The 23,026-nt window shown below is 29.9% G+C and overlaps 1 protein-coding gene across 1 annotated transcript in view; it reads right to left on the bottom strand.

Moving 5' to 3' along the window:
• Positions 1-970: 970 nt before the first annotated feature.
• The window catches only part of LOC107439404 (ionotropic receptor 25a), a 56,929-nt gene continuing 34,873 nt past the window's right edge, over positions 971-23,026 (bottom strand). Inside the window, exons 7-18 of the mRNA XM_016051995.4 lie at positions 18,870-18,992; positions 18,626-18,796; positions 17,608-17,730; positions 17,416-17,523; positions 15,102-15,296; positions 13,904-14,103; positions 10,898-11,043; positions 10,570-10,819; positions 9,310-9,509; positions 5,701-5,833; positions 3,689-3,816; positions 971-1,414 (exon numbers count right to left, since the gene is read on the bottom strand). Coding sequence (XP_015907481.1) covers positions 1,269-1,414; positions 3,689-3,816; positions 5,701-5,833; positions 9,310-9,509; positions 10,570-10,819; positions 10,898-11,043; positions 13,904-14,103; positions 15,102-15,296; positions 17,416-17,523; positions 17,608-17,730; positions 18,626-18,796; positions 18,870-18,992 — 1,923 coding nt within the window. The 3' untranslated portion in view covers positions 971-1,268. The remainder of the gene's footprint in view (positions 1,415-3,688; positions 3,817-5,700; positions 5,834-9,309; positions 9,510-10,569; positions 10,820-10,897; positions 11,044-13,903; positions 14,104-15,101; positions 15,297-17,415; positions 17,524-17,607; positions 17,731-18,625; positions 18,797-18,869; positions 18,993-23,026) is intronic.

The raw sequence follows: 23,026 nt of genomic DNA on the forward strand, positions 1-23,026 counted from the left end.
ATTATTCATTCACCCGCCCTTTTTATTCCGTATCTGCTGCTCCAATTCATCTTTATTTTTCTGTGAAGCAATTTCACCTTAAGAAAGTTATTAAAAATATCTGCTTTCAAAAGTAGATAGTGGAAGATCCTTTATTCGGTATTGATAGCTTGTACCAATGCTTAAAAATTTGCAGGTTTGGTATAATAAGGTATACTTTTTCTTTTAAGGCATTTAAAAATCCACTTATATATTTAACAACATACTTGCACCTCATAATGGAATAAAAGATTCTACATAGCAAGTATATTCTTCAAAACTGTATGTTCTTTCTTATTATGGGGAAGTTAAGTGAAAGAACAAGAGCTCAGATGTTGACCACATTATTTGAGTATCAAATTTTAAATTTATGTGAGGATCCTACCATTGGATGCTTAGAGATACAGCCTTGGATTAAAAGAAAAGGGTCACATGCTTGGTCAATTCTGTTTTTTTTTCCAACAAAATATTTAAAAATAAGCATGTAACAAGTTTTTTACTCTGAAGTTTAAGTTAATAATAATAAATATTGAGTTAAAATTGTTCCATTATTGGTCATTTTATTTTTCAATCCTCATTATATTAGCAAAATGTATCAACTCAAAATGATTAAGTACATTGACCAATTTAAAAAAAATGATCGATAAATAATTTTGACATTACTTTTATTATAAGGTAATAATGAATAAATTATGAATAATAACAAATAATGTATATAATGCTATTAAAGTATATTTATGTGTTATGAAATCCTAAAATATGTCGATAATTAATATCTAAATATTCTGTTATAATTTTTCATTGTTCTTGATTATTAGTATGAGTGAGATTAACATCTCATCCCATGTAACTCATTGAGTTTTAATTGCCATATACCTGTATCATGCTATTTCATCCATGTTTTTTTAATAGTAGTGTACACTTAATAAGAAGATTAAAAATATTGACACTATTATATTTTAAATTACTTTACTCAAACAATTACAAATGCAAACATTTATCATTACTTGAATTTGTGAAATACATTATTTCAAATTTTATATCAAGAAATACAAATGTGACATAGAGTATTTGGTATGTTTTGTTTTTTAAAGTCATTAACACCTTAAAAATATTTTCCCTGTATTTCAAATATTTTTCTCTTTTTTTTTTTAATACTGTTAATAATATGAACATTATTATTAACAGTATTGTTACAGAAATACAGTAATTGAACATTGTTAATAATATGAACAATAAATGTATGATTATTATTTTTTTCGCAGTCTGTCTCTCGGTACTTTATCTACAGTAATTACTTTCGTGCTCTGCTTCTTGTTTTTGTAAAAGAAATATTCTACTGCTAGGGCCATTACTGCAAGTACAACTCCAATAAGAATGACAATGAATACGCCACCTGAAATGTTAAGATACAGCAAAATATTAATATAACAGCTATGTTGATCTGCGTATATTATTTCTTAAATTTACTAAATTAATCTTTATTATTAAATGTTTGTTCTTATTAAACATTTATTTTGTAAAAGATTTATTTTCCTTTTTAATCTTTTATGTTTTTGGAATTGCCTTTCAAAGGCTAAATACTTTGAAAATTATTGTTAATTTTATAAAATGGTGTAAAACAGTTTTCCCTGAATTTAATAAAATTCAGTATATTTTTTTCTAGAAAATCATGTTTTAACTTAAATATATTTTTGTATTAAGAATACTAAATTTTAAATTTTATATAAAATATTTTTTTATGAATCATTTCAAAAAAGTCACCTTTTTTTAAATCAATTTTTAAAGTTCAAAAACTGAGAAAATTTAGACAGTCGATGTTTTCTGTGATTTAAAAATAAAAATTTAACAGAAAATCCATCAGTGAAAATTTAGATTACCTATCTTTTCAGCTTTTCAATTTTTTTTAATGTCATATAATCATCTAATGAGGTAATTATGTTGTGAAAACCATCTACACTGGTTATCATAAATTAAGGAAAATTCACAAAAATCGCGATAACTCAAGAAATTACACATGGAATTTTATGAAACTTACCCACAATATACAACACATAGTAAGGTATTAAACAACATAAAAAGAAATTATCAGACATTAATAGTAGTATAGAAATTAGCACATGTATAAAATAAACAAATTGGAAGTATCGGTTTGCAATAGAAAAAGTACCTTTAATATGGAATATGATTGCCTCTAGAAGCAATACAGCACAAACAGCGATGTGTGATGCTTTCAATTATGCGGTCTATCAGTTCAATAGGAAGTGAGAGCCATTGCTCTTGTAAAGCAGTTGCAAGCGTGGCAAGGGTCTGAGGGGGCGGATTGATGGCAGATACACGCCTCCCTAGAGCATCCCAAACGTGCTCGATAGGATTCAAGTCCGGGGATCGAGCTGGCCACTCCATGCGAGTAATTGTTTCCTGTTGAAGATAATCATCAACAATGCGAGCTCTGTGTGGTCTTGCATTATCGTCCTGTAACAGGAAGCAATCACCAATTGCCCCGGCATATGGGCGCACATAAGCATCAAGGATGTTGTCTCGATAAACCTGAGCATTCACGGTTCCCCTTGGAAAGACATGGAGGTATGTGCGCCCTCCTAAGGATATGCCTCCCCAAACACAGACACTGCCTCTTCCGTATGCATCTCTTTCACGGATGTTTGATGGATGATAACGGGTCCCAGGTTCTCTCCATATCAAATAACGTCTACTGTCACTTTCTAGACTAAACCTGGACTCATCCGTAAAGAGAACAGGCCTCCATTGATCTGACGTCCAGTGGACATGTTGTCGGGCCCACTGCAAACGGTCTCTCCTATGGCGTGATGTGAGCGGCACGCAAATGGCTGGTCGTCTCGCATACAGACCACCTTCGTGGAGCCTTCTGCGCACAGTTGACGTTGACACCAACCTTCCGGTGGCTGCAGCAAGAGAGGATCTAAGATGTGTCGGAGTAGCGGTTCTATTCCTGCGTGCACTTAATGTCAAATATCGGTCATCGGCACTGGTCGTAACAGTTGGCCGTCCTTGACTGAACCTCCTAGATGCCGAATCTGTGGTTTGAAATTGCCTCCAAAGTCTATGAACCACAGATGGACTCACATTTAGCCATCTGGCCACTTCTGATTGACTCTGCCCTGCCTCTAGTCTCCCGATGGCTCTCCATCGTAGTTCTTCAGGCAAATGATGCCTAGAGGTCATTATTACGAATTGGCTATCTCAGATTTTCAATGTCGCAATCACAGTAAAATTTGTGTGCTTTCTCTCAAACTTGGACTTTTATGCTCCAGGCAGATGACGTAAGCCGAGTGCAGCGCCACTAATTTGCATATTGCAATTTTACTCAGCTACTCTTAGTGGACAACATATGCAAATTTTGCACGGTTTGGCTTACTTTTGAAAGAGTTATCACTATTTTTGTGATTTTTCCTTAATTTATGATAACCAGTGTATATTGTATAATATTTAAGGGAAAAAGGGTTTCCATAAATGTTACTTATAATTTTTTTTCAACTGCCAAAGTTACTAATTCTCTGCAATAATATCCTATATTTTTATCATTAATTGAATTTCATTTAATATCTTCAAATCTTTATTCTTTGGTTTGGAATTCACTGTATACATTGCAGAATTTATAACTGAAATTTATTTAATAGTTATAACTTGCCTATGTTAGCAATGCTAATTCCATCACTTTGTTGCTCACTGTCATCACATTCTAGTTTGGCTGGATTTTTATTCCACCACTTTTCTTTTAAGCCTTCCAGTTTTCTTTGATTCAAAAGTTTCAGTATACTGTGGGAAAAGTGTTACAATTAGCAATAAGTTCTAGAGAGATAATTGATGTCTTATAATTGGTGAATGAAAAGTGTGGCAAATTTTGTAAGACTACTTCATAATTTGTTGCTAAGGATCAATATTTCTAATTTCTAGAACACAGTGTTTGTGGAAGAGATGAGTACATTTTCGAATTTCTTATATTTATTTGTTCAGTAAAATCTGGTAATATGAGAGTGATGATTTTTCCTTTTATCTAATATTGAGATTTTCATATGCTGAATTTGGTTTTCATGATTTAAAGGACTCTCCTAAGAACTGTTCATTTAGTGGCAGAGCTCAAAAATTATATTGCCTGACATGCCCCGTGTAAAAATTCATATTTTTTTACTCTCCCAGAAGGACATGCAAATATTTAAACAGAAATATCAAAAAATACCAACTCCTCTAATCTTGCCAAAAACTGACAAGAGGCTCTGTGGGGTATAAACAGCATCAAAGGGAGATAGAAAAAAAAGAAAATTGACTATATGTCATAAGACTTAAATATAATTGAATTTATTTATATAAATAAGAATTTATTAAACATCATTTTGAAGTAACATGCTTTTCCCAATAATACTACTTATATACTTGTTAATATTAATTCCTTCTTTATGTTTATTACTATTAATTAAGTTAAGAAATTTATGCAGAAATAAAATTTTTTGGAATAAGCAAATAGTCTCTTTTTGGATTTAGAATCCTTAAAAGTATAAAGAGAGTTACAATTTAAAAAATTGGAGATCAAAAGTTCAACCCTTATAATGCTTTTTTCATTTGTGACTGTCTTGACAGCTATTGTAGCAAATCAAAACTTTTATTGATAATTATTATACTAGTTTTCTAATATTTTTTAGTAATTATTTAATTGAATTATTATGATATAAAAGATATCCAAATCTCAATGTGCACAATTTTTTTTTGATGAGAATTTTTGTTTTAAATAAGTCAGGAACAGATAACTAGAAAAATCTATTTAATAACATATTTGTAAATTGTTTTTTTATTTGTTCATTTGTATCCAAAGAAATACAACCATTAAAAATTTAATATTTTTTAATTAAATCTTTTTAAAGGTGTTAAAAATTAAATGTTTTTTTTAGTGTTATATTGAATGCTTTGAAATACTGGATTTTAGCAGAAAAATACATAAATTTAAGAGAATGTTTTATAATTCAAAAATATTTAATTATTCAAAGTAATGTATGATTATTCAAAATAATGTATGAATAGAAAAAGGATAACATGTTTAACTTATTTTAACTGACCATTTAAATAACTGAATATCATAAATGATTTATTATTAATTAGTTGTACATTTTTTTTACTCATTAGTTCCAGCTTAGTTTGTTTTTGCAAAATATGCTATAGATATTTCATTTTGTAACTGTCATTGAACAGCCGACCCAATTTTCGGGTTTACGACTTCTAATGCTCAACTCCATAACCTTGTAATTTTGAACCCAATCCGGAAGACGAGGGAACTACTGGATCAAGTATAGGGAGAAATTTGTTTTTGTGGAGGACTTTTTATTGGAACTAACCCGCATTTGTGTTACATGGAGAGGAAGACCAAGAGAACCTTCCATGGTTAGCCTGACAGCAAAGGGACTCTAACCCATGATCCGTCTACCACTGAGGATGTTTCATGTCAGTACTGTGGTCCGGATGTGGATTTGTACCGACTAGCCATTGTCAGGATTCGAACCCAGTTCACCTCATTGGAAGGCGAACGCCTTATCCTCTGAGCCATCGCGTCTCATGCTATAGATATTGTACATTTAGATATTTATCTGTATTCGTGTAAAAAAATAACTGTTTTTAATTATCGAAAATTTAAAGATTGTATAAGATACTCACGCACTAGATAGCTGATCTTTTAAGGGAGAACCTTGTTGTACTGCAAGAGCAAGTGGTTTCCTACTAAATTCACTTCCAACAGATATCAGATCACAGTTAGTCATAACAGCATATTTTACTTGAGTTGAATCCGCTTTGAAAGAAATAGTTTATATTTAAAATAAGCCAAAGAAAATACTAATTTGTTATTGGAATTGTTTATACTTTCATTGAAAAAAAAGTTAATTTAGAATATTGCAAGCTATTAAAATGGACCAAAAAACAAGCCAAAATTTTCTCCTTATATTGAAACAAATTCAAGAAATGTTTTCATTCTCTTTTTGCTTTTGCGAGAAATATTTTCATTCTATTTTCTATCTTTTTTTAAAAGCATTGTTGTATTTAAAGGTTTTTGGTTATCATAAGTGTGTTAAGAAAAGTACAACATCAATAAATTTTTAAAAATTTAACTTAAAATAAAAATGGCTTTTAAGAATCATTTGTGTTCATATAACCACCTCAAAGATTTCAGAACTAATTTTAAATTGCTTTAATTAAAATTTGGAACTCCCTTTATGCCTGCCCATCTTTACTTTAATTTTTGCATTATTTTTTTTCCAGAAATTTCAATATATTGTTTTAATAAATAAATTTAATTTTTGTTTGCTTTTTTAAGAAATCTTATTGATTGTTTAAGAAATAAAAACAAAAATGAGAAATGTGCAATAATTGCACATGTCTTTTTAATTGCAAACAGAATAAAAAAAAGCAGACAAGCCAAAGCAACCAGTTTAAAGAACAATATTACCAATGTATTCTCATATACATATTACCGTTTGTTGTGTATATATTTTTGTGAGTCAATTATCTTAAGTTATTTCACCAATCTTGAATTCTGTTTTTTTTTAGGCAAAATGTTTCTAAACTATAACTGTATATATATAAGCTTTATGCTTTACTTTTTCAAAATTGTTATTTAAAATAAACTTGCCTCATATAAACTTTAAAGAAAGCCATGCAAGTATATAATAACTTTTATTGTAAATTTTCAAATAAAAAACTGTTTCAAAAAATTGACCTACTAGCAAACTTCCAGCTTTTTTGCAATATCTTTTTTTTCTTTCCTACTAAATATTTTCTTGAAATAGTTTTTTTAAAACTTTTATTCTCGTATTTTTGCTAGTAATAACTATTTTCAGATTAAGAAAAGAATGTCTTAAATTTTCTTTCCCCCCCTTTTTTTTGTTATTGCTCTCAAACATTTAAAAATTCTTAATTAAATTAAACAAACAAGAATCTGAAGAATTGTATCAAAATATTCATTTTTTAGCAAAAAAGATCAAATTAAGTAGAAAAATTAAAAATTTCTCATTGTGAGTGAGGATTCTCACAAACTGTACATCTTATACAGTGATAGAAAAATACTAAGGTAGCGCCAAATAAGGTAGCATCATGAATCTAGATACATTTTTCAAATCATAAACTCAAAATTTAGGCTTTAAAAACTTTTAGTTCACATAAAAATGCTTTTAGTTTTTAGGATGAAAATATTTTAATTTGAAATGCTATACAGAAGTACTTCTGGTCCTATATTACAACAAATACACTAAAAAGTTAAAGTGTAATAGATGATACTGAAAAATACTTCATTATTCAATATACACTAATTTTACAGATTCCTGTAGATGAGATGAAGTTGGCTACTAGATTTAAGCATCTATATTGCAACTAAGTTGTAAGCACATATTTTTTCAAAAATTATTATAAAATTAAAAACGTTATAAATATTGTTTTAAAGCTTCTTTGTTTAGTTATAAAGTTTTTATTATTAATCCTACTTTTTAATTATAATTTTAGTTGTCCATTTTATTTGCTTAAAAGATAAGCAAGCAGGTTTCGTGATTTTTTTGATTTTTTTTAAAGAATCCAAAAAATCAGATTTTTTTTTATTTAAATCGGATTTTTTTTATTTAAATCAGATTTTTTTTATTTAAATCAGATTTTTTTTGATTTTTATTCAAATACACTGTAAGAACTTTAATTTATGATTAAAAAAAGTTTATAAATGCTTAATCAAAATTAAATTAATATTAAAATATATTATAACAATATTTAGAACAATATTTTAACTTACTAAAATAATTTTTCATTATAATACATAGCTTTGAATGCATAGCAACCATTTTGAAACAAATGCATGATTGAAATTTAAGGACTAGTTCAAATAGAAAATTTAAAGAATACTTTATGGGTCTGTCTAGGTTTTTCTGAGAGATAACTATCTTGTGAAAATTCAGACATAATTTTTGAAAATTAAAGATTTGGATTTATCGTTTCTTACGAGACACAAAAATAAAATTTTAAGAAAAAAGTATTTTGTGAAATTATTCTACCGTTTTTCCTAAATTTAAATTTGTGCTGGTACCGGTAAACGGTAGAAAATTTCACTTGGACAGACCCCTGTACTTTAACTATTAAAACAAAGTTTCAATTAGCAAACCATAATTTTAATTTAAAATTTCTTTTTTTTTCCGCTTGATTTTTAAAATGACAAAATAAATGTAGAAGATTGTGTTTATAAATGTAGTCATTCATCAAAAAAAAAATATTTAATCTATATATTTTTATATTAAAATATTCACTTTTAATTCTACATCAAAATAGATAAGTTAGGCTAAAAATATTTTTTTTTAAAAAATCTATGTACTCATAGGAATTTTTTTTTTTACTAAATTTCATTATAGAAAATCGGATGTCAAAGATACTGCAAACATATTATGAGAAAAAATACCAGTTAATAACCCTACTGCTTCAAATAGACTTTGAAAGAGTTTGAAAGGGAGGAATGACACTATATCAGGAAAAAAATATCTGAATTTATTGGCCTTTTTTTTTCTTTCTATTTTTGGCAAATTAGGTATTTTCTTTTTAATATGCTTTAAAAAAAGCTTCAGAAATATACATTTTCCACCAATAAAATATAATGTAGATTTTAATTCCATGCTTTTTCTTTCAAAGGGTAGAATTTTAATTAACAATATTTACATTATTTTTTGAAAAAATTCATGTTTAATAATTACTTTCTACAGCTATGCAAGTCTATATTAAGACAGCATTAAATGTTTACTTTAATCTGTGCTTTCAATCTCAAGAATCAAAAGACTTTTAAAATTGTAATTTTCAATATGTTGGAATTTAACACACACCAAGAAAGAAAGTAATTTCGTTAACTAAAATTAATTAATGCAACAATTTATTTAAAATAAATTTTGAAACTAAGAAAAGAAAATAATAAAAGTATCAATAATTTAAAACACTGTTTTTTAACTTTTATAATCAATTATATTAAAAAAAATTAGTTGATTTGAATCAACAAACCCTGTATGCAAGTAAGCGAATTTTTGTTTTAAGTTAAATCAAACACGCGTTTCAATAGTGAGGTATCCACTTACTTTTTTGCATAGTAATTAGGGTTTTATTTCAATATAATTTACATGTTCTGGGGCATTTTATTTTTTAATACGTATTTTGAATTTGAAAGTAACTTTTTCATATAATAACATTTTTAGTTTTATTTTATATATTTTAATATGCAGTTTCTAAAAAGAATTCATTCATTATTCTTTATACCAATGAAAGCAAAACCCTCTTGAGATCCTTTCGATTCCATCACTTTTTGTATTCCATCCTCAAATGATTTAGGCATGCCAGTTTCTTGCATGGTCCACCAAATTTTTGTAAATTTGTCACTCACTGGATAATCCCAAACAGCTAACTTAGCTCTTTCCGTTTCATTTAGAGAGTCGTCCAAGGACATATTTTTCCATATTCTAAAAAAAAGTTTAATTTACTAGTTTCATTAATAACAGTGTGATTTACTTAATGTGCATAATTAAACCATTTTTGAGATTTTTATTACAATAATCAGTTGCAAGGATGCCAGTTACTATGTAATTTCTGCAGATTTTAGTTCCTATTATGGAATGATGAATAGTTTTTGAAAATCAAATCAATTTTTATGATTGTAATAGCTTCTAATTTTATTATAGACTTTTTTTTAAATAAATTTATGAATGATCCCTTATTTTATTTTTTTGCTCTTGGTGACATGCTCTTAGTTTATCACATTTTGAAAAATTTATAAATTTATTTCATCAGTAATTAAATTTGTAGCTAATTTTATGATTGTTCTCATAAACTGTAATTGTTAATTTTCTCACAATAAAAAATTCATGGCTAATCTTATTGTTTGGAAAAAAATGTAACTTGCAAGACATTAATGAAGTGCTTTATTTTGCATTTTAGTTTTAATATGGAATCTTTATTATCACAGAAGATTAGGTCCACTACTGTGAAAAAGGTGGGCATCTTTTGATTGGAGTAAAATACTTAGTACATTATTATATATATACAGGGTGTTCAAAAAAGAAAAAAAATGATCAAATAACTTGAGAAACACTTCATATTTAAAATCTATAAGTACACATGAAATATTTTCAAACTATGCATTCAATGATACCTAACTCGACCCCCATCCCTAATCTCATCTTTAGATGGGGCAAGAGCAACTTCATAATTTTAAATAGAAACCATTTTTTATTGCAAATTTAGATTTTCTAGAAAAGTACCCTATTTTAACTTGCCGGCTGTTGCATTTTAATTCATAGGTGGTGCTGCAATTGTGAAGTGAAGATGGCGTAAAAATCGTTTAAAATAGACTTATCTCGGGAAATACATGTTTAATCATAAACACAGATTTAATAAACTCGACCCCTCCCCCGTCTTTAAACTAGGCACCATTCCCTGGGAGGTCAAAATTGTATAAATCATTCACAGCGAGCGCGATATACAAATTCTCTAGTTCTGAATTTAAAGAGAGCTGTGTATTACTCATAGAATTTTTCTTCAATATATGCCATTCTTTCAAAATATGTTGCTGCAGATGTGCTCATTTGTGGTGCATATTTTATTTTATATTGCTTTGCGAGATCATCAAGAGATTCAATGGGAGAATCCAAACGTGATACAGTGAGAAAAGCAGCTAAATTGGCAGTGTAAGAAGCTATAATAATGAAACCAAATAGCCACCAGGTAGCTGCAACTAATCTTCCAGACAAGTTACGAGGAGCTTCACCACCCCCTGAAAAAGATAAATTTAAAAAAAATTTAATATTCTGAAAATGCATTTTGTAAAAATTTTTATTTCATGTTTTCTGACCTTGGGGTGTTAACGATGTCATACAAAACCAAAGACTTTCTTTTAAAGTAAAATCTCTTTTCTCTTCATCATCAAAATCTTTATACTTTTCTTTGTTGTTGAAGTAACTGTAAGGACTTAAGCGATCAAAGCAGTACATGAGGAAACTGAAAGAGATAATAAATAATTAATTTTACAAATAAATAATTTTACAAATCCATATGATGTCTAATAGTATTGCTTGGTAGAATTGTATCTTGGTAGGTTATTCGTGGAAATTTTTTTTTTACATAGAAGTCATTAAATTTACTTTAAAATTTTACTGTGATTTTACATTATTGTGGATGAGTATATGAAAATGAAAGTTGTTTCCTATAAAGTTCCAGTTTCCCTGTCTTGTGTACCTTACTATATTATGATTAAAAATCTTTTAACTGTTGTTTCACTCTTTATAATTATGTATGACGTTGAAAGTACGAAAACAAAGCAGTATTCGCACTTACGCTTATTTTAAACTGCTTGAGTTACTCTTTAATAGAAAACACATGATTTTATTTTTTCATTTTGCGTCATAGCTAATTGTTAACTGACCTTATTGCCAAAAAATAAATATTTCCTCAAAGATTTAAAAGATTAAAGGATGCCACCTTTAACACCTGCAGATGGACTGATATTTTCTTTCTCACTAAAAAAAGAGCAAAGTCTATTAGGTAATAGAATTGGTTGAAATTCTTTTCTGGCTGCGAAGTTAGAGGCAAATACACTCTATAACAAAAAAATCGACGCACCAAGAAGGAGTTATCCGATTGAAACGAAAATTGGTGGATAGGAAGACAATGTACAGAATAGTAAATGATTCAAATTTCAGAATAATTGAATAATTTATTGCAGAGTTACAGTAACAAGTTCAATAAGGTGTTGACCCGCCTTTAGCCTGGATACAAGCTGCCACGTGGCTTAGCATAGACCGATAAAGCTCCCGGATGGTCTCTTGCGGTATTTCCTGCCAAATTCGATCCAATTGTCGAACGAGGTCATCAACATTCCGTGCCAGATGCAATCGCCTTCCCATCATATCCCAGACATGCTCGATGGGAGAGAGATCTGGTGATTTGGCAGGCCAAGGAAGAGTCGATTTTTTTGTTATAGAGTGTATTTTCGTAGAGAACATAACAAACGTCTACACCCATCACGCGTTCTTTATTGTTACCTATCCAGCATTCTACAATGATTTGGATATTATTAAAATTTATAACTGGTCCATTCTTCTATGGATATACTGTATACAACTTCGGAAATAATTTTCTTCTATAGATATACTGTATATTTATTGTATGATTTAAATATTATTAAAGTTTATAATTGGTCCAACCGAAGACTCCCCGCGTAGTAAAATGGTAACTGATGCGCGTTAAATCTGTCGAGTCGCGAAGTCCTCCATGTTCCCATAACAAATCAAAACCTCTGGGGGTACTGAATTGGAGATTGATCGTTCTCTGATTCAGGTCAAAATTACGATCTGTGGATAAATGAATGGGTGAGACGTATTTGTGTGGCAGAAGTCGAATTCTTGGGCATAGATGGCGCCACTGGAAAACAAGAACAATCGCACCCTTCTGCCTTAACAGGTAGAGAGAGAGAGAGAACTGGTCCATTCTTCTATGGATATACTATATATAACTTCGAAAGTATTTTTAATTTCTTTAGAAGCATTCGTAGAAATAATGATCCATAAAAAGAATGTCTTTTAGTCATTATACTAATGTTATAAAAAAGGATCATTTAATTTTATGACAAGTTATAACTTCACTCGAGTACCGTCTTTATGCATAGGTATAGCCGGGCACTGCCCGTGGGCCACAAATACTCGAAGGGGGGGGGGAGAAACTTTCCTACGTTTAATATATCACCCTACCTACTTTCGAAAAATTGTATTTTAAAAAGAAAGGAGAAATGTATGGCCTCATAAATTTTAAAAGAAATATATTCTATTGAATAAATATAATGAACGAAAAATATATTCAATTGAATAAATCTATTCTAATGAATGTGTAATCATATTTATAATACATTGAGTATATTATGTAAGTACAGTACCAATGAAAAAGATAAGTATTAAAGTGAAAGAAAATTATTTCATGTCTCATGATTTTAAGTATATTAGTTTAATGTAGAGTTGACTAATTTAAACCAATGTTATTTTAGTCATATATATATATAAACTTTTTTTTTTTTAAAATTTTAATTATTTATATAAATACTTTTAATTTGCCAAATATGAAATTTTTCAACAGTTTTTTTTTTAATTTTGAGTTTAATTGCTAAAGGAAGTCTTGTCTTACTTTAAATAAACATAATTGTGTAATTTTTAAATGCTTTCATATTGCGTTCCCGCAAAAATATCTCAGTAGAACAAATTAATACGAGAAAGTTTTAGGTTAGGTCATGTCTCTAAAAATGTTTCACCAATGCTAAAAAGACAATAAAAGTTCGCAAAGTTAGTTTAAAATAGTTTAATAGTTATTAAACTTTTACATTTTGCTAGTAATATCTTTTATGCATTTAATTATTTTAAATAGCTTCTACGGTTTTGAAAACTGTTTAAATTTTAAGTATTGAGGATTACAAATGGTTACTATCTCAAAATTTTAAAAATTATGTATATTAAAACTGATTAATTTTATGTAAGTGAATTTTGGGTGGCTCGATTTTAAACAGTATTACATTTTATAGGGGCCCTGCATGCCATTAAGACGGCCTTGATTTCATTGCTAAAATTTTGACTGCTTGTTATAAATCTACACGTTAGAGAAAATTGATTTTCTGTTACAAGTTACTGAAACATCAATTCAGTTCAACAAAGATGAAATTTGATCAATTATGCCTATTAACATTTGGAAGTAATGTAACTTCCATTTCATAATTAAATCTTTGAAATCAATATATTTTTAGTTGACTGAATTTTTAACAAAATATTTTAACTGTAAGAAAGGGGAACACTAAATGTTTTTAGATAAAATTTCTTACCTTGTTATGAAGTATGCTGCAAGTATGCACATCCATACATTTGCTTCGAGTACAGTGAGAAATTTGAAAAGTGATGATGGTATTGATGGTTTTTTCATCAATATACTTATACCAACTAAATCATAGTAAGGCACCGTAAAGTCTACTACAGTTTCTCTTTCTGCCATTACTGATATTGGACCAAGAGCAATTTCTGCTTTCTGAAAAAAACAAAAGCAAATCCATTTTTTTTAAAAATTTAAAATAGAAGAGTATAAAATGCTTCTACTTTTTTTCTGAGAATATTTGCTTGATTTTTATATAATAATATTATAGTATTAAAAAAATAAATTTTTTTGAACAAAAAAAGGAAGAAAAAAAAACCTATGTTTCTTCATGCTACGCAATATGCTTTTGAATGAAGCTGGCAATTGTGGTACATTGACTTAGTACGTTTTAAAGAAAACACACAAAGTCAGCGTACGGCTACAATTTAAATGCGATTTCCACTTTTCTATTATTTAGTTAAAGGAGAAAAAATCATTTTATATCATCAATGGGTTTTATTTTATAACTGTCGTTGAACGGTCGACCCAATTACGGCAACTAATGCTCAACTCTGTAGCCTTGTAATTTGAACCTAATCCAGAAGACAAGGGAATTCTTGGATCAAATAATATGAGTAATTTGCCTTCTTGGTGAACTTTTTGATGGAACTTACCTGCATTTGCTTTACATTGAGACGACAACCTCCCACGGTTAACCTAATGTCAAGGGGACTCTAGCCCGTGATCCGTCTACCACTGAGGATATTTTACGTTTGAATTGTGTTCGATGCGAGCCGGGTGTGGAATTCGTATCGACCAGCCATTGTTGGGATTCGAACCCGTTTCACTACGTTAAGGCGACTGCTCTATTCTCTAAACCACCACGACTTCATTAATATGGTTTGATAATATATGACTTCAAAGTAGCAGAAATTTTTTGTTCTTCTTTTTTGCACTTTTGAATCAAAATATCTTCATACCATACTGAACTTGATAAATTTCTATGCAAACATTGAATTTTGATTAAAAAAAACCGTATAAAAAGTTATTAAACGTATTAATTGGTCAATTTTGTTATCTAGTATTACTATAACCATTTCTTTATCAGCTTCAATTATTAAAACCATTTTTGGTTTCATAGTTTGGTAAAGAAAAAATGCTTGCATATTTACCTTATCCTTTAAGTCTCTAATCATTCCATCCCATTCTAGGTTTTCATCCATAGTGCCAAATTTCTTATCTTCTGTTTCAGTAATAGTATATTCAAAATTTAATATTTCTTTTATGTTATCAATTAATTCAATGCAGTAGCCTGAGAATGTTACAGTTCCATTTCCGTCCACATGTTTATAGATAAATGGGGGAATCTGAAAGCAAAATTAAAATAAAATAATGAAGTTACTTAGAGAATTCAATTTCTTAAAGTCTGTGGTGATAGTACGTTACCAACGACAATGTCAACCTTCATCTTTGAAAAGGTACTCCAACATAGAATCGAGTTAACATGTCTTATATACTAGTGAATTGGAATTGAATAATTGTAGTGGTAGACACGCTAGGGAATTTTCCCACCAAAATTTTATCTGCGGTAGAATTCGATGAACGGATACCACTAGTTGATTCATTGATGTTTTGTGAGAAGCCGGGAGAGCTGTATTAAGTTCACCGTCATGATCGCTCCTGTGTTGCCATTAGCAGTCGAGTGTATACAGGCCGACGTTGTTTGTGTTCGAGACTGAGTATCACCGGTGTGATGAGGACAATGTCACAGTCACAAATAGCAAGTCAACTGTTGAATGTGGATCATTTTTAGAAGTAGACGTGTTCGATTCGAAGTGGACGTGTGTAGGCCTGTTCAGATCGCGTCTGCAGGTCACCGATGTGGGGCGAGTGTTATTGACAATGTCAACTTTCACCAATGAAAAGTACCCCAACATAGAATCGAATTAACACATCTAATATACTATTGAATTGGAATTTAATAATTGTAGTGGCAAGCACGCTACAATTCCTTGAATCAGATATAAAAATGATTAATTAAAAAGCTAAAATAAGAGAATGAAACTGTAAAAATAATTTATTTAATGGAAAATAATAACGTTATCAAATGTTCTAAGAAACTATTTGAAAAAAAATAGTTTTGCTAATGTGATCGGAAAATATAGCTCTCTTAAAATTCTTCAAAATTATACAATCTCATTAAGTATTTGATCTGTTACTCATATGACTGTAATGAAAATTTAGTAATTAATTAAATTTTTCTTCAGCGTAATTTTTTTTATTATTTTTACAGCTATGAAAATGACTCCATTAACTTAAATCGAATAAAACTTTTTAGTCACCTTATTCTGCAGCAAAATAGCTTCAGTTAGTAGTAGAAGTATATATTTTTTTCTATCATAAGCATTCTCGCCAAAGACAGTTGTTGGCCTAGGATTCATACAAGTTAAGGTACCACAATTTTGAGACCAATAGCATAATGTTAGCAACGTGTTCATTGTTACGGATTTTACATGAGCTTTACTTCCCAGACTAGTTGGTAACCATCGACCTCAAGTTAGGTAGGTTTTAAGCTGCCACTTAACTACTCTACCATCGTGGATCTACCGCATAAAACTAGCTGTTTGTTCTTAAGTTTGCTTATCCAACTTGATCAAAAACTGAAGTTCTTGGTTTCGTTATGATGTAATTGCACCTATACAAGTTTTACTACGTCTTCTGTTAAATTTTAAATTAGTTACACAATTTTTGTTTTTGATATTGAGGTTAATTTTGAAGAAAGTGATCGTTAAAAAGTTTAGCTCTGTGTTCAAAATACGATTTCAGTAAAAGCCTGAACTTTCAAATTGGAAGAAAACAGCCCAACAGCACAGAATCTCTTAATCGATATTTTATCTAGAATCATTCGCAAAGCATCTTAATGTCTTTTCTCAATCAACTCGATGGTTTCTTGCAAAAGTCCGAGATTTTGTCATGTGTATGTCGAAATGTGTTAGCAGATTTAATCAACAAGGATGATATAAATGTATTCTGAAAGAAATATCTTAATTAATAGTACAGTACTGTTTATTAATTGTGTAAGAAAAGAGAAATTTTTTTTTCTTCCTCTACCCCAGTAAAGGTTGAGAGGAGAGGAGAGTTTCAAGAACCTCTGCTGTTGTGCTGTGTTGAAATGTTGTTTTTTCCTTTATACACAGGGATCGCACCAAATCTTGGGGAACTGGTTTACATTCTGTCTATGGAAGCTATCCTTCTTCTCCATGTATATTCTTTGGTACTATATAGTGGGTTACAATGGGGCATTATTTCAGATTTTGTATTTTTAGATGTGCTGAAGCCCTTTTTCCCCTCATCCACTGAAGCCCTTTTTTCCCTCATGCATTGCATATTATGTTTGAGTATATAAACGAGCTTAGTTAATATTTAAGAATGAATTGCAATCAAAATACTAATGTAGAATTTGCATAAAAAATGTACAATACGAACCTCGAGAGTAGTTACACGATATACTGTAATAGCAGTAAAGTTCTTCAGATCGCTTCCTGGTTCAAACTTAATTTTACCCGTTGGTCGACCATAAGTCCATATTCCGATCTAAAATAAATACTTTTAGCTAAATTCATAAGAATTGTTATAAAGAGGGTGGGAATTATTGAGTATACAGCGATTTAAACTTACTCGTTTAGGTTTTGCTATTACATTGTTTGAGAATGATATATTTCGCATGAATAATGATAATTCTTGATAGCTGCTATCAGTGTCTGTTATTTTGAAAGGACCGAACATTCCTTCGTACGCTTCCTAGAATTAGAAAAAAAAAATTGCATGCATTATTTAATGAACACAAATTTATATAAACTGTGTTTTTAAAAATGTTAATTGCAATATAAAGAATATCAAGTTGCTGCAAACTTGAAATTTTTGTTAAATGATACTATCTACTTTTTATATTTTAAGAATAAAATAAAAATGCTTTGTAATTAATGCGGTAGTAAAAAATATAATTGTACTACTGGTAAAGAAATGAAAACGTTATCAGGAGTTACGTGTTTAAAAGGTTTGTATGTCTCTTTTTCAATTGCTAGAATAAATTTTAAATGTTTTTAAATTAAAATTGTAAGAAAAAACTACAATGTTTAGCTGCATAATGTTGTACATAAAAATATGAATTTTTAAAGAAATGTGTGCGTAATTCAAGCAACGTAATGAATCGTTGTCCAACGCAAATTATTCCATCAAGTGTGTTTGGCATTTCTGTATTATTTATTAATACTTTTAATGGATGTTTGAGGATAGTGCTCATTAAAAAAAGTGAGAATTATATGAAAAATCTCACCATTAGCCCCTTCCTTCTCTCTCCCGTGATATCTCCGGGCTGGAGTGTTCAGTAGTAACGTGCCAATAAAAATAAAACTAATTCGTTTCTTTTGTCCGGAAAACATTTTATTTATCATTTTGCACACCAGATGGTTGTACCAATATATTTTTAAGGCAATTGTAGATAGTTTATTTTAAACTAGATGTCAGCACTAACCAAATACGTGTATTTGTGATAGGTGATAAAAAAAATAGGCACTTTTATGACCGTTTTCTTGAAAATTAACCGATCGTTAAGGGGTTAAACTTAGTTAAGGTTAACATTGAACTTGACTGAATGTGAAAAGGTTGATCATAGATTGTAATTTCTGAAACTTACTTGTTTAAGAGCATTTAGAAGTTTTACTGAACTCCGTTCATTCGGATCTATTTTATCTTCCGTTGAACAAGAAGGATAAGATAATTGAGTTGGCCAATCTCCTGCATTTATTTTGTTTTTCACTGTTTGGACTACCAGGAAAACAAGATCATAGTAGAAAGCGATTTCTACCTGTACAAAAGAAAAAGCTAATATAATGTTTTGTAATTATATAAATCATGCTTCAAACTTGACATAATCATACCTCTGATAAAGATTTTTTAAACATATTAGCTAATCTTTCCACTTTCTCTTTACTAGCAGTAGGGCGAGGTGTCATCCACAAAGCAGAAAATTTTTTGCAATTACATCGTGGCTGCTCTGGATCCTTAAGTAAAAAATACAATAGTTTAGTAATTCAGCTTTTGTGAGTATTAATCATTCGTTTATGGTTAAAATTATACTTAGTCATGGAAGAAAGTAGCTATAGGTGATAAAATAAAAGGTTTTTTTAAAAAAAATCATATTGTTTAAAAACAGTACATGAAGTCGCCAATTTGGATCTGAGAATGACTGAAAAACCTCAACGCTTGCAAGAAAGCATTTCGATGTAAAGTATAGTAATGATGCAAAATGGGTTTGTTTCAGAACCTCTCCCGAGGGACCGATCAAGACAAATTCAGGCCCAAGGCCCACAAAATTTTCCGGGTCCCTAACAGAATATTTTGAAATTAAATTTCTGAAAAGTAGTCCTAACAATAAAAATAATCTATTGAACTGCATGATTCAAGAGAAACATTCCCAAACATTTTGAAAGCAGACAATTGAAGAATATTTTTCTAAGATAAAGTTTGCGCATCTAAATATTAAAGCAAAATATAAAAAAACAAAACGATGTTGTATGAAAATAAAAATAGTTTGGTGACCACAAACAATTGAAATCAGTGATTTTGCTAAAAATCTACTGATTAGCTGAATTATTTTAAAGATTGTAGCCTTCCATCTACAAATTTACATATATTTGTTAAGAATAAGCTTTTAGTTCTTGTTGACACTAATAATTTATAAGAAACTTTGCAAATATGCATTCTCGTTGCATTTGCATTGCAAGCCGTTGGAGTAAAAATTGCACCAATTAAAATTCAGCTGTACTCGCTCAGCCGAATTTGATTAGTGCAATGTTTATACGAGTTTGGTTTATCACAATATGAAGAAAATTTGAAATAAAAAATGCCTTTTTTCAGATAAACTGTTACTTTCAGTATTTTTTTTAAATAGAAGTAATATTGTGTGTCTCAAAAATTAGAAAAAGTATTTTTTACTAATTTTTGAGGCCCCCCAGAAAGTGTGGGCCCTAGGCCCATGCCTATTGGGCCTAGGTGATAATCAGGCCCTGCCTCTCCCTTAAATTTAAACACATGTTTTCTTTTATGTGTTGTTTATGTGTGGACAAGTATTGATTTGAAAACCAAAGCAAATTAAGTTTATCATGACTTTTTGATTTAATTTTGTTTCTGTACTGCAGATAAGTTTCTTGAGCAATGTCGGTAAGTGATATTTGACTCACTTTCAAGTTCCCATACGCCAAAATAAGTGTTGTGAGGCAGCTGTTTCGGCTATTGTCCAACGAAACAATTGTCTAAGCAATTTCGACTAATGCTTTTGTGTTTCACAGAGAAAAAATTAAAAAAAAAAAGGATAGTTTGAAACTTTTCATTACTTTCACATATCTTTTGACAGCTTTTAGACTTACTTTCAAGGTCAAACTGTACTTATTGCGATTAGGTTGCGATTTTGTACTTAACCTTTATGATGTGTGTAGTCATGTTCAGTGAAAAAATTTTTGCTTTTAATATGAAACTAAAACGAACAGGAAAGGAATTAGATTACCACTCACTTGAATATAACCCTTAAAAATAAAAAGGTTGTTTAAACCTGGCAAACTTGTTTTTACAATGCATGGAAGTACAAAATCGAGGTTAACGGGGAGGCACTTTTTCTAAAGGAGAAAAATTATTATTTGTTTATGAATTTCGAAGAACTGCTATATAAACGTGCCTGTTCTTGAGCCTGTCCGAAATTCCTGTCCGATTATCACTTTTCCACAAAAGAAAGCGCATGGACAGCTGAGTCACATTGGCTCCATTCATAGGCGGTAGACTTCTATTACAGCAGACTACGAAAAATTATCCCACAGTATGACTATGGACAACCAGTCAAATATTAGTTTTATGAGGTTCAAAGTTAACTGTTAAACCGATCATAACGCCAAAGAGTCCTCAGAAAGTCGTTTTTGTTCTGAATATAAACAAATACTGGTTCTGCAGCATGTGAAGAGGTTTTCACTTTATCAAGCATATAAAGAACAGACCTTGTTTTGACTTAAAGCTCGGTTAAGAGTTAACTTAGTTACCGTCATGTGGGGCTACTTTGTGCAGGATTTCGCAGTTTTTGTACTTTGACATGAAAAAAAACTATGTTAATTCAATCTTTAGTAAAATTTATCGATATTATATTCATAACTGGACTCAGACGTGTGAATTTGATCAATATTGGCATTATTTGTATGTAATATTTACAAATAATAAGTCAAAACATACCTTGCACAAAGTAGCCCCCAAGTGGGTCTACTTTGTGCAGCGATAGGAATTACGTTTAATAATCATGTTTTTATTAAAATATTGATATAAAATTGTTAAAAAAGTTAATTGTTGACATTTTTAATAACGAAAACATCAAGATATGTAAATATATTAGTTTGAAAATAATTTTCTGCGTTAAAAAACCATTTTTGATAAAGAATTTCTTTCTTAAAACGAATGTTTATTTTAAAACATTTGAGTTTAAACAAAAGGAAACCATGTACATTTTTGAACATTGAAATGGAAGAATATTCATTAACATTTTTAATATTGATAAATTTGAACATAACATGCTTGAATGAACATGACAGAACTTGCTCTTCAGTTTTGGTCAAAATCACCTGATGTCCTATAAAATATATTTTTATGTGTTAAATCGTTTGATTAATTCATTAGAAAAATCTTTGTAAAAGAAAAATAATAGTTTACCAGCACGTTTCACGTGTTTCTTGTGAATTTTATTAGCGATAGTATTTCTGTGGATCTTGTACTTCCGAGAAGCTTCTGCAATCAACATACCACGGCAACTGCTTGCAAACATTGTTTCAGCTTTTCTAAAGTGTAATCACGGTAGTTTCTCGTTCCGGGTATTTTTTTAATAAAGTCTGGCAATTTTTTTGTCGAAAAAAAAAAACGAATGAAACTTTGCACAAAATATCCCCACAGTGCATTTTTTTTCATTTTCCGTTTATTTGTTTTAAATTTTCAAATTTTTTTAACGCTAACATGATATAATTGTTTATTAATATATAAATAAAAAATTTTGCACTTACGACAATTGTTTAATCAACGTCTTTGCATTTCACAGCTAAAGTTTCCACGCACACTTTTCGACGTCCGAAGTTCTCGGAAAGTTGTTGACATTGAATAAACACACACTCTGAGATTGTTTTAAAATTCGAAAAAATGTTTGTAGTAATAGAGGAGACTTCTATCTTCAAATTCCACACATTTTTAACATGAAAAAAACATAATACTGAATAGCAGCCCCCGCTGCACAAAGTAACGCATGACGGTACGATACAAAATGGAAATTTGACCAGTTGTCTATTCCCGTGATTTTCATGTCGAGTAGTAGCGAAAATATCCTTGTATCTTTTGCAATAAATCCTTCCTGGTAATTATGTTTCATTTCTATTTAATGACGTGGTAAATTTACTTTTACTACCGTCATTTGGGGCTACTTTGTGCAGCGGGGGCTACTTTATGTAAATTCGAATTTGGCACTTTTCAAGTGCTGTTATTCAGTATTATGTTTTCTTCACGTTAAAAATGTGTGGAATTTAAAGATAGAAGTTTCCTCTATTACTACAAGCATTTTTTCGAATTTTAAAACAATCTCAGAGTGTGTTTTGTTTATCCAATGTCAACAACTTTCCGAGAACGTCGGACGTCGAAAAGTGTGCGCGTAAACTTTAGCTTTGAAATGCAAAGACGTTGATAAAACAATTGTCGTAAGTGCAAAATTTTTTATTTATACATTAATAAACAATTACATCATGTTAGCGTTAAAAATTTTTTAAAATTATTAACAAATAAACGGAAAATGAAAAAAAATGCACTGTGGGGCTATTTTGTGCGAAGTTTCATTCGTTTTTTTTTTCGACAGAAAAATTGCCAGACGTTATAAAAAAATACCTCGAACGAGAAATTACCGTTATTACACTTTAGAAAAGCTGCAACAATGTTTGCAAGCAGTTGCTGGTGGTATGTCGATTGCAGAAGCTTCTCGGAAGTACAAAATCCACAGAAATACTATCTCTAATAAAATTCACAAGAA

Source organism: Parasteatoda tepidariorum, chromosome X1, assembly GCF_043381705.1.
Source record: "Parasteatoda tepidariorum isolate YZ-2023 chromosome X1, CAS_Ptep_4.0, whole genome shotgun sequence".
NCBI classification, from domain to species: domain Eukaryota; kingdom Metazoa; phylum Arthropoda; class Arachnida; order Araneae; family Theridiidae; genus Parasteatoda; species Parasteatoda tepidariorum.